Source organism: Chrysochloris asiatica, unplaced genomic scaffold, assembly GCF_000296735.1.
Source record: "Chrysochloris asiatica unplaced genomic scaffold, ChrAsi1.0 scaffold00052, whole genome shotgun sequence".
Taxonomy (NCBI): Eukaryota; Metazoa; Chordata; class Mammalia; order Afrosoricida; family Chrysochloridae; genus Chrysochloris; species Chrysochloris asiatica.
The window spans coordinates 411,655-423,493 of NW_006408570.1; the positions used below are offsets into that span (position 1 = coordinate 411,655).

The window sequence follows — 11,839 nt, forward strand, 5'->3', positions numbered from 1 at the left end:
ACTCTTACCACAAATGTAGTCAGTTTGATTCCTGTGTATTCCATCTGGTGAAGTCCATATTTATAGTCATCTTATTTGTTGTTTAAAAAAGGCATTCACAATGAACAAGTCATTGGTCTTACGATCCTGCAGTGCCACACCAGGAGGTACTTGTAAAAATTAAAAATTAAAGACCCTTTTGGTTATTTTTTAAAAATAAACTTTTAAATATTGAAATAATTTTTGATTTGCACAAAGGTTACAGAAATAACACTTATTACCCTCACCTACTTTCCCTTGATGTTATCATTTCACATTATTATGGTATATTTGTTCAAACTAAGAAATCAATGTTAACTAAACTCCAGCCCTTATTGAATTTCACTAGCTTTGACAATGGGTTGGGTTTTATACTATTCCTCTTTCTCTTCCAGGATCCCACATTGCACATAATTACCACATCTCTTTCATCTCCTTTGGTCTGTGACAGTTTCTCAGACATTCCTCGTTTTTAATGACCTTGGCAATTTTGAGGAATACTTTGTTGTTGTTAAGTGCAGTCGAGTGAATTCTGATTCATAGTGATCCTGTATAGGGTTTCCAAGGAATGGCTGGTAGGTTTGAACTGCCGACCTTGTGGTTGGCCATCCAGTGCTGATCCTGCAGTGCTACACCAAGAGCACTAGTTGTATATTTTGCAGGATTTCCCTCAGTTTGGATTTGTCTGAAGTTTTTCTTGTGGTTAAAGTGGAGTTATGGATTTGAGGGAAGACTACCACCAGAGGTGGAACGTTTTTAAAGTTAGTTTAAACCTAAGCACAGTACCACTTGTTGTTGTTGTTGCTAAGTGCCGTTGAGTCAGTTCTGACCCATAGCAACCCTGTATAGGAGTTCCGAGGAGCAGCTGAGCGTGAACTGCTGATGTTGCTATTCAAAAGACTTTGCAGTCTGATGCATTAACCCACAGCACCACACCAGGACCACTAGCACATCAAAAATAATTGTTAATATCACAAAATCACTAATTATTCATATTTCCATGATTGTCACACAATTTTTTTTTAATCATTTGTTTGAATCAGGATCCCACAAGTTCCATGACATTGTATTTGACTGATATGTTTCTTTTGTCACTTCTAATCTGTTGGTCTTTCCTCTGTCTCTCTTTTTATCCCGTGCTATGCATTGTCATGTAGAATGTCCTCCTGAATGTGGCAGTGGCATTCCTGTGGGATTATTTAGCATGTTTAATCCTTGTGTTACCTGTAAACTCACAGTAAGTGCTTTTAGCCACTATTCCACACTGCCTAGTGAAGGGGAGAGACACAGCTGGCTGATCTCTGAGACCTGACTTTGCTTCCTCTCTTCCCCATTTCCTTCTCATTTCCTCTCCTGACCTGGCTCTTTACTTTCCTCCAACCTTAGACACCCCAGACAGGAAACACACACAAGCTTCTGCCCATTTGTGCATCAAGTTATCTAGAAATACGTTTTGGTGGTGGTGTTTTTTTCATTTCCTTGCTCTTTCTGCTAAAATAACTGGGTCTGTGAGTGTGTTGTATGTGTACTGGGGTCCAGAATTAACTGTAAACTATGGGTCCTGGTGTGGCACTGTAGAATAAGCACTGAACTACTCAATGCAAGGTCGGTGGTTCAAACTCCTTAGCTGCTCCTTGGAAACCCTAAACAGGGTCACTATGAGTCGGAACTGACTCCACGGCACTTAACAACAACAACAATGCAGTAGAGCAGGGGGCTGTTGCACAGAGTTCCCTCTGGGGTACTTACTGGGCAGGAAAATTAGCTCTTCCCTTCAAGGTTGAGAGGTTTGTGTGGGCTGAGAGTCCAGAGGCAGTGGAAAAGCATTACATGCCATTTGCCTGAAGTAAAGTTCTAAAATCAAAGTGTCTTGCAGGTTAGAAACTTACTGCTTCTTAGGACTGATCTGGTGTGGCACTGGAGGAGAAAACTGCACTATAAGGTGGGCTTGAACTGCAAAGTCAGCAGTTCAAACCCACCAGCCATTCCTCAGAAGTCCTACACAGGGTCACTATTGAGTTGAAACTGACTCGATGGCACTTAGCAACCACAACAGGACTGGTCTAGGGCTGGTTTGTGCCATGGAGTGAGCTAACACTTCCTAGTCCAATGGCTCTCAATCCAGAATGTGCATTAGCATCATGTGGGCAGTGAAAAAACACAATACTGATGCCTGGACCACACCATAGACCAGGGGTAGGGAAACATTTTTCTGTCAGAATTTATGACATCATTTGTGGGTCATACAAAATTACCACCTTCAAAACTTGCCTGCTTTATTTGGTCAAATGTTTAATTAACTTACTCCTAAGGAGTCCTAGTGTGGCACTGTGGGTTAATGTGCCAGACTGCAAAGCTGTTTGAACTGCAAGGTTGGTGGTTCAAGCTTACCAGCTGCTCCTTGGAAACCCTGTACAGGGTCGCTATGGGTTGGAACTGACTTGACGGCACTTAATAACAACAACAATATGATGACTGGAGTCCTGGTGTGGCGCTGTGGGTTAATTCGCCTGAATGCAAAGCCGTTTGAACTGCAAGGTTGGCTGTTCAAGCTCACCAGCTGCTTCTTGGAAACCCTATACAGGGTTGCTTTGGGTCGGAATTGACTCGACGGCACTTAACAACAACAACAACAATATGATGACTAACTGCGGTTGCCTTTTCAGGGTGAGACGTAATAATTTCGTGGCCCTAGAAGTCCTGGTATGGTGTTGCAAGATAATGCACTGGACTGCAAGGCTAGTTTGAGCTGCAAGGTCAGTGGTTCAAGCCAACCAGTTGCTCCTCGGAAATCCTATACAGGGTCACTATGAGTCGGAACCAACTTGACAGCATTTAACAACAACAATACCAACAACATAGCCCATGGGCTGAACATTCTCTACCCCTGTCATAGACCAATAGAACTAGTCTGGGCAGAAGTGAGTCCAGTGTGCAGCTTGGGTTTTGAACTACTGTGTTGGTTCAGTCTTTCTTCCTTTGGCCTATAATATTTCAATCCTAATCCAGAAGGGCAGCAGGTTAGAGGATTGGGGACAGCAGGGATTACAGGTCCTTCCCAAGACTTTGCTCTTTGCTCTTGTCCTCAAGTCCTTTCTCTCCCAGGGGCCTGCAGGTGGGTAGAGGGGTCAGACCTGAGACCAAGCCTGGAAGGGGGAAGGCAGCTCGCTGCTGCAGGCCTGGAAACCCTTCAGAGGCTTAGCCGACTCACCCTTGTAGTGCAGGGAAAGAGAAGGGATCACTGACTGATTTTTCCAGCAAAGAAAAAGGGGAGGTAAAAATCTACCGACTTTCAGATTCGGTCAAATTGGGCGCTGAACTTTGGAAGTGAAAACTAACAGCCTAAGAAATCTTCCTTGCCTTTGATGAAGGTGGGCAGACAGACCAGAGAAAGTCAGCTGCAGAGAAATAACACTTCTCTGAAGGCCCTGCTGTAATTGTAAGATGGCATAACGGCCCCTTTCTTAGAGTGACCACATTTTCTTACTTATGGAGAAATCTCAGTCTCTAAAATTATAGGTTGCCAGAAATTATGCTGTTTAAAATCCTATCAGTAGGAACAAAAAGCCATGCTCTTACCTGGTGGATCTAAGGTATTTTGAATTCGAGAGTCAACTTTCTTTCCAACCCAAATGCACAGTTTTAACTAAGGAGCTGATACCACAGTCCGCATTTATCTTAGCTTTACAGTCTCCAAGAAAGCCAGACCTTGCATCATCTCTTACTTCAGATTTTATCCATCCCTGTCCATCAAGCCCTGCTTTGCTTGTTGTTGTTAAGTGTCGTTGAGTCAATTCTGAGCCATAGCAACCCTGTATAGAGTTTCTAAGGAGCAGCTGGTAAGCTTGAACCACCAACCTTGCAGTTCAAACGACTTTGCAGTCTGACGCATTAGCCCATAGTGCCACTACTTTGCTTAGAGCCTAACAAATCACTGCTTCCTTTAAGCTTCACTCCATCTCTCACCAATTACTTGGTGAAGCACCCCCAGTTCCTGTGGTATGTAGCCATCCTAATTGCAATGCATCAATAAACCTGACTTTGTCGGACTGCAGGTTTGTTCTGGTGATCTTTGGCTTATTGGACTAGGCTGCTGTCATCTGTGCTTACCAATTCCAGCTCAGCTCCCCTTTCTCAAATCTCAGGTCTGTACTTCCAAAGTGTTACGTCTGGAAGGTCCTCTATCTGAAACTTACATGACCAACATAGAATTTTCATCTTGCTCTGTATTAAATCAGTGTGCTCTGACTTTGCTTATCCTGGTAAATGAGCATGTGTATCTAGTTAGAAATCTTGTATGATCCCTGATTCTTTGCTCTTCTTCATTCTCTTATTTGTCACTGTGCTGGGCACACAGTAGGTCCTCAATAGCTTTTTAGTGGATGAGTGAATGGACCAGCCGCTCTAGTGCTGATTTGAATCCCAGCATACGTGTCCTCAAGCTTTGCTTATACCCTTCTCTGCTTGATAAACTCATCCATCCACCTGTCCCACTTCCTCTTTCCTTGGGAAGCCTCCTCAACTCACTCTGGGAAGAAATAATCTGTGTCCCCACTGCACTTTGTGATGCCTCATTTAAGCACTGATCGTAGTGTTTTTTAGTTATTTATTTACTTATTGGTCTCTCTTGGAGTCTGGGCTCCTTGAGGACTAGTTCATTGTGGTGTTCTCTAAGGCTAGTTCTGAAGGGATTTGTAGATGTGTGGGACAAAGTGCTTTACCTGGGACTCTCTCTAGAAGTGGCAGAGAGTAACACAAGAAGGCTGAGCAGGGCTGGGACAGGATCAAGCCAACCTGAAGAGGAAATCAGAGACTGGAAGGTCCTGCTGAGCTGCCTTCAGGAAACTGTTCATGCAGTACAGATTATTCTCCCAGTTCCTCACCTTCACCCCAGCTGATCCTTTTTGTTACCTGGACCACCAACAGCCAGACCTTTCAAATCCTCCCTCCCCTGCCCTCATGTGAATGACCATCATGGTTTAACCATCCACTCCTATAAATAATAAAGCGGCAAACATCTTTAACAATATACCTCTAATCCCATCTCTCAACATCACTGATTGCTTCCTTAGACTAAATTCTAGAGGTTAAAATTTGCAAGGGCAACAACGTGAACATCATGTATGCATGCCTTAGTGGGGAACTGGTTTAGGCCACTGGAGTTACAAGAGGTTAGAGAAGTACTGGTTTTTGTTAGGAATAGGTGGAGGTGGGGGCTGACATGAGGGTGGAGATAGGAAGCCAAGAGGGGGCTGCTTGCAAGAGCTACCGTGGAGAACATAGAGATGCTGGCAGGATGGATACTTTGTGGTAACTGGGCCTGTTGCAAAGTCTTTATTGGGAAAGGAAAGGAACAGAGGTTGGCTGCTGGTTCCAATGGAAGGGAGTCTGGAAGCTTCTCTTTACTCCACTGTACAGAAGATGGTGCCTGGAGAGCTGTGAGACTCCAGGGAGGTATCAGGAGCCCAGTGAGGCATGAACACCCACCCCCCCAAACTTGGCACCCTCTCTCCTCTCTTTGGGTTCAGCTTTGCCTAGCTGGCTTTGTCCCCAGGGCAGAAGGCCCAGTGGAGGCGGTTGCTGGGTTTCCTTTCATTGTACTCCAATGCCTGTGGCCTGTTTAGTACAAAGCCTTCCTTTCCCAGGGACCCTGCTCTGACAGGGGCCCCTGTCCTGCTCCAGGGCTATGGGTGAACGAGGGTGTGAGGGCTGTAGACCTGGTACTGTGGTGTTTGAACTTTGCTTGTGGGGAGCATCTCCTGGGAGGCAGGGCCTGAGCTGGACCCTGGGAGGACCCACCCTCATCCAAGGGGTGCTAGGGCAGACTGGGAGAGGGTTAGGGAGGAGGCTTCCTTAGAGGGCTTCTAGAGAGCTCTGAGTGGATCTCAGGACATTGGGAGAGATGGGGGAAAGCAGAGTACTTTGAAGAGAAGTTGAGATGATCGCTGAGTGCCAACCTTCGAGATCTTTCTGAGTAGATGTTAGAAGGCCCTCAGACCTGGGAAGCTGCTCCCAGGTCCTTGAACAGTGAGGTGTTGTTGGTATTCATTACCCACATGGGGCGTCTGGGGGGTTGTGGGCCCTAATAATAAGGGTGAACTTCTGGGTGGGGTTCTGCTGTGAGGATGGTATGCAAAACTGATCTATTCTCCTCTCCCATCCCCTTCTCCAGACTTCCTTCTATGGCCGCTTCAGGCACTTCTTGGATATCATTGATCCTCGCACACTCTTTGTCACTGAGGTAAGTCATGGCTGTCACTCTCAAGGGGGCACCATGCCCTTTGTACTTTGTCACTTCAGAAGATCTATGGGAGATGAAGGAGTAGGGAAGATGGCAGATAAAAAAAAATAAGGAGGGTGGTGACAAGTGACAGGAAAGATTATATATGTGTGTTTATATATACATGGAGTTCTGCTGTGGCGCTGTGGGCTAATGTGCCAGACTGCAAAGCTGTTTGAACTTCAAGGCCAGCGGTTCAAACTCACCAGCTGCTCATCGGAAACCCTATACAGGGTCTCTATGGGTTGGAATCGACTCGACAGCACTTAACTATAACTATCTATCTATCTATCTATCTATCTATCTATCTATCTATCTATCTATCTATCTATCTATATCTCTCTCTATATATATATATTGAGAGAGAGAGAGAGAGTGTCCTGGTGTGGCACTGTGGGTTAATACACTGAACCGCAGGGTTGGTTTGAACCACAAGGTCATCAGTTCAGCCTCACCAGCTACTCTTTGGAAACCCTATACAGGCTCCCTGAGTTGGAACCAACTCAATGGCACTTAACAATATATCTGTATTTGAGTTTATTCACTGTTATGTGTGCTTTATTCACATTCTCTCATTTCATTTGGATCTCACAACACCCCTTCAAGATGGATATTGTTATGATCTAAAAGTTTAAAAAAACTATTACCAAATACATGGATTTTATGCTCATTATAAAAGTTGAAACAGTACAGATGTCTTTTTATTATCTTCTCTTCCTGGTTCCCTTTTCTCATAGGTAACTGTTACTGGCTTTAAACTTCAGGTTTATTAAGGTATAATTCACCTTTTTTACATGAGTCTTGACAACTGTATTCATTGATGTATTCACTGCCACAATTAAGGCAAAACATTTCTATCACCTTAAAGAGTTCCCTCGTGCCCATTTGTAGTCAATCTCTTCTCCCCACCTCAGCCTTTGGCAGCCACTGATGTGTTTCCTACCTTTATTATTTTGCCATTTCTAGAATGTCATATAAATGGAATCCTACAATATGCCTGACTTCTTTCCTTTAACACAAAGCTCTTGAGATTTACCTATGTTGTTGCATATATTAATAGTTCATTTTTATTGCTGACTAGTATTTCATTGAATGGAAATACCACTGAATTTGTTTAATCATTCACCTATTGATTAACACCTGGGCTATTTCCATTTTTTTTGACAATTATGAATAAAACTGCTATAAACAGTCTTTGTGTGGATGTATGATTTTATTTCTCTTGGGTGAAAAATAGGGATGGGATTGCTAGCTCATATGGTAAGTGTGTGTTTATAGGAAACTGTGAAACTATTGTTCAAAGTGGCTGTATCCTTTTACATTCCTATCAGTAATGTACGAGAGTTCCAGTTGCTCCACATCCTCATCAACACTTGATGTCAGTTTAAAACATTTTTATTGTAGTCATTCTAAGAAGTGTGCTTTGTAAGTAGTTGTATGTATGTACACATGTGTCTGAGACTGTGTGGTGGGCACATATAAAATAGCCAATGTTTATTAAGCACTTACTGTAAGACAGGCAGTTTTGTAAGCATTTTATATGCATGAGTTGATCAGATTAAGTCAAAGCAACCCTGTGAGGTAGATATTATTGTAAGTTCCATTTTGCAGATGAGGAAACAGACAGACAGAAGTTAAGTCTCATGCATATGGTCACACAGCTGGCAGAAGTTGGAGCCAGGGTCTGAACTCAGGTAAGCTTGTCTCCAGAACCCTTACTCTTAGCCAGTTTGCCTTTGTATTCAGGTAACTCAAATTCAGGAGTTATCCAAGATAGCTTAGCTGGCAGAAGGCCTGAACTCAGGCCCTGGGTCCACCCTGAAGCAAGTCGCCGATCCTCTGAGACCACTTTCCAAGTGAACAGGACTTCATTGCACATCTTCTTCGTGCTGAGCGCTGACTTGTTTCAGATCCATGGTGGCAGGAAGCACAAGGCTTAATGGGCACCTGGGCCTAGGCCCATCTTAGAGGAATGTAGTCCAGTATCATGAATTGTAGAAACTACCCTGTTACATGGTGTCCTACTACATCTTAGCAAAAATGAAAAGCTTGGAGATCTTGCTGCCTGGTTTTATCTGCCTTTCAGATCTACTGCTTCTTGAGATCAAAGCTTCTGCAATCCTAAGCTCTGTCTGGGGTCTCCGAAAGTGTTGTGTGTGTACATAAAACTTCTGTAAGAGCACCAGACTAGAGAAACTACTTACACAGTCTAGGTAATGTGTCTTACTAGAAAGTTCCTGAACTGTGCAAAACTAGATAAAATTGCAGTCCTAAAATCCCAACCCAGACACCACCTGCTTGATTGAGGTCAATGCTTAAGTCAAAACCTAGAGGTACTAATGGTGAACTTTGGAGTACTGAGGGGTAGATGTAGGGAGTAGAACTTTGGAGAACTGAGGGGTAGATGTAGGGAGGCGTGTTTCTCAGAACTACCAGAAGCAGGGCTTTGTGGAGGGATGACCAGTTAAATGTCTCTCCCTCCTTCCATTCCCAGTCCATTTCATTTGATAAACCTCTTCCTTGTATCACAGTTTTCTTTCTCAACTCTGGCATTTTAAAAGACCCCAACTAAACCATTTTTAGTTGCTTTCCTCTATCAATATTTACAAATAGTGGTTACTAATTGGGCTGCTGATCTCACGGTCAGCAGTTCAAAATTACCAGCTGTTCTGCAGGAGAAAGATGAGGCTTTCTGCTCCCATAAAGTTTTACAGCCTCGGAAACCCTGTACAGGGTCGCTTGAGTCGGAACCGACTCCACGGCACATAACAACAACAACATACTATACTATACTATTAATTGAAATGTCAGAGCTAGTTAAATATTTACTAGTACATAGCTAAAGGATTGACAATTTTAGAATATTCTTTGAGTTTCACATGATCGCTTCCCTCCTAAGAAATTCTCATCAGCTTCCCAGAAAGATACACAATTCTGCACCTCATTAGGGACTATTGCCACCCTTTCAGAAAAGTTTTACCCATAGAAGGTCTTCCAGTCCCTAAAATCTCTGGAAGGGACCTAAGTGGGGCTTCCATGCTAGGTAGACAGTGGGCTTAACCTTTGCTGGCTCTAGCCTAGGCAGGTTTCTTAGCAAAGCCATCTCCACTGAAGCATTAAGAAGTTTGAGGTGCTGAGAGGAGTGTTTCTTACCCGAGCCCCTACCCCATGAGCTCTCATGACACCGGGAGGACCAGGCTCTCTCTTCTGCTGGGCTCAGCCCACAGGCCATGACTTAAGTCTACAAAGCACTGCCTCTCTCCAGAGCCCTTAGCTGGTGTCCTGGGAGGGAACTTGGGCTATGGCTACCCAGTCAGAGGAGACCTGGGGTGGGCCTGTTTGCTTGTGAGGATGGGAGGGTAATGGCAGACTTGAAGGAGAAACTGAAGTTTTCTAAGCTGGAAAGATCCTGAACAGCTGAGCCACTTGATGACCAGGCTTTGAGGAGCAGTGGCTGAGTCAATAGATGGACTCAACTTAAGGAAGTTTTACAGCTACTTGTTTGCAATTTATAACTGAGCAAACTTTGAAAAGATTCTAACCTTTGTATGTGTAATGAGGTGGAGAAAATTGTATCCACTATAATTTCTCATAGGAAGAATGCTGTCTTTGTTCCTAGAGTGCCTTGAACAAGGATTCAAAGGAGGAAGGAGGTCTCTGCTTGGCAGAGGGGAAAGAATTGTGCTTTTTGATTTTAAAAGGAGAGAGAAGGAAAAGAAGGGAAAACAGTGGGAAGGAGTAGAAGAGACCAAGGTGAGCAGTCAGGGCAGTAAAAGAAACGCACAATGGAGACTGGGCTGGGGGCCTCTTTTGAGAAAGGTGATGGGCCTGCGCTTGGGAAAGTTGCAGTGTTACAGTATTGTCCCCTCCCTCATCATTCCTGGGGAGTTGTCAGTAAAGTCTCCTTGGTTCATGAAATCTCTGCCAGAATAAATTGAGGGCAGAGCATCTTGGAGGGCTGGGAGTCTTCTGTGCAGAGTCAGGCTAAGGAAGGAAATCAGCAGGGCTGGGTAGAACCCCAAAGGGAAGGCTTTGACCTTTCACATAGGGTGTGGTCACTGTCCAAATGTTTTTCATCACCAAACAGAAACTTGGGTCCTTGAAGCAGTAACTCCCCATTTTCCTTTACCTCCATAGCCTCAGGTGTTGTTAAGTGCCATCTAGTCAGTTCCAACTAATAGTGACCCTGTATAGAGTTTCCAAGGAGTGATGGGTGAGCTTGAACCACCAACCTTGCAGCTCAAACCAACATTGCAGTCCAGCGCATTAACCCTCAGTGCTACTCCAGGACTCCTCCGTAGCCCCTAGCAACTTCTAATAAACCCTTATCTCTATGTAGTTGCCTATTCTAGATATTTCATATAGGTGGGATTATATAATATTAGTCCTTTATTGTATGACTTACTTCACATATTTTCAAGGTTCAACAACATGTTGTAACATGTATTAGAACTGTATTTCCTTTTATGGGTGAGTATTCTATTGTATGTCTACACCCCATTTTGTTTATCCATTCATCTTTTGGTGGACACTTGAGTTGTTTCTCTTTTTGACTATTGTGAATAATGCTGTAGTGAACTTTGGTGTGCAGAAATCTGTTTGAGTCCCTGCTTTCAGTTCTTCTGGGTAAATACCTAGGATTGCTGGTTCACATGGTCTTATGTTTAACTTTTTGAGAAACCATCTAGCTGTTTTTCACAGTGACTACATCACTTTACATCCTGGTGTGGTGCTGTGGGCTAATGCGTCAGACTGCAAAGTCGTTTGAACTGCAAGATCCGTGGTTCAAGCTCACTAGCTGCTCCTGGAAAACCTATACAGGGTTGCTATGGGTCGGAGTCGACTTGACAACACTTAACAATAACAAACCAGGAATAGGAGTCCTGGTATGGCACTGTGGGTTAATGCGTTGACCTGCAGAATCAATTTGTAATGCAAAGTTAGTGGTTCAAGCTCACCAACCACTCCTCGGAAACCCTATACAGGGTCGCTATGGATTGGAACCGACTTGATGTCACTTAACAACAACAACACACCAACAGTATAGGAATCCTGGTGTGGCGCTGTAGGATAAGCACTCAATCTCAAGACTGGTTTGAAACAAAAGGTTGGCAGTTCAAACTCAACAGTTGTTTCTCAGAAACTCTATACAGCGTTGCTATGAGTCATAACCAACTTGACGGCACTTAACAACAACAACCAGCAATACAAAGAGCCCTATAGCGTAACGGATTACAAGTTGGACTGCTAACTGAAAGATCATTAGTTCAAATCTACCAGTTGCTCTGAGAGAGAAAGATGAGACTTTCTGCTCCCATAAAGATTTACAGCCTCAGAAACCTTACACAGGGTCGCTATGAGTTGAATCGACTCGGTGGCACATAACCACCAGCAGCAGCAATGCATGATTTGTTTTCTATTTTCTTGATCCTAATGGACGTGAAGTGGTGTTTCATTGTGGTTTTGATGGCACAGTGGTTTAAGCATTGGGCTGTGAACCTCAAGGTCACCAGTTCAAACCCACCAGCAATTTTTTTTTTT

The 11,839-nt window shown here is 43.8% G+C and overlaps 1 protein-coding gene across 1 annotated transcript in view; it reads left to right on the forward strand.

Annotated features, from left to right (window-relative positions):
• SFXN5 (sideroflexin 5) overlaps window positions 1–11,839 on the forward strand; it is a 205,617-nt gene that overhangs the window by 10,102 nt on the left and 183,676 nt on the right. Inside the window, exon 2 of the mRNA XM_006862888.1 lies at window positions 6,191–6,259. Within this exon, the coding sequence (XP_006862950.1) occupies window positions 6,191–6,259 (69 nt within the window). The remainder of the gene's footprint in view (window positions 1–6,190; window positions 6,260–11,839) is intronic.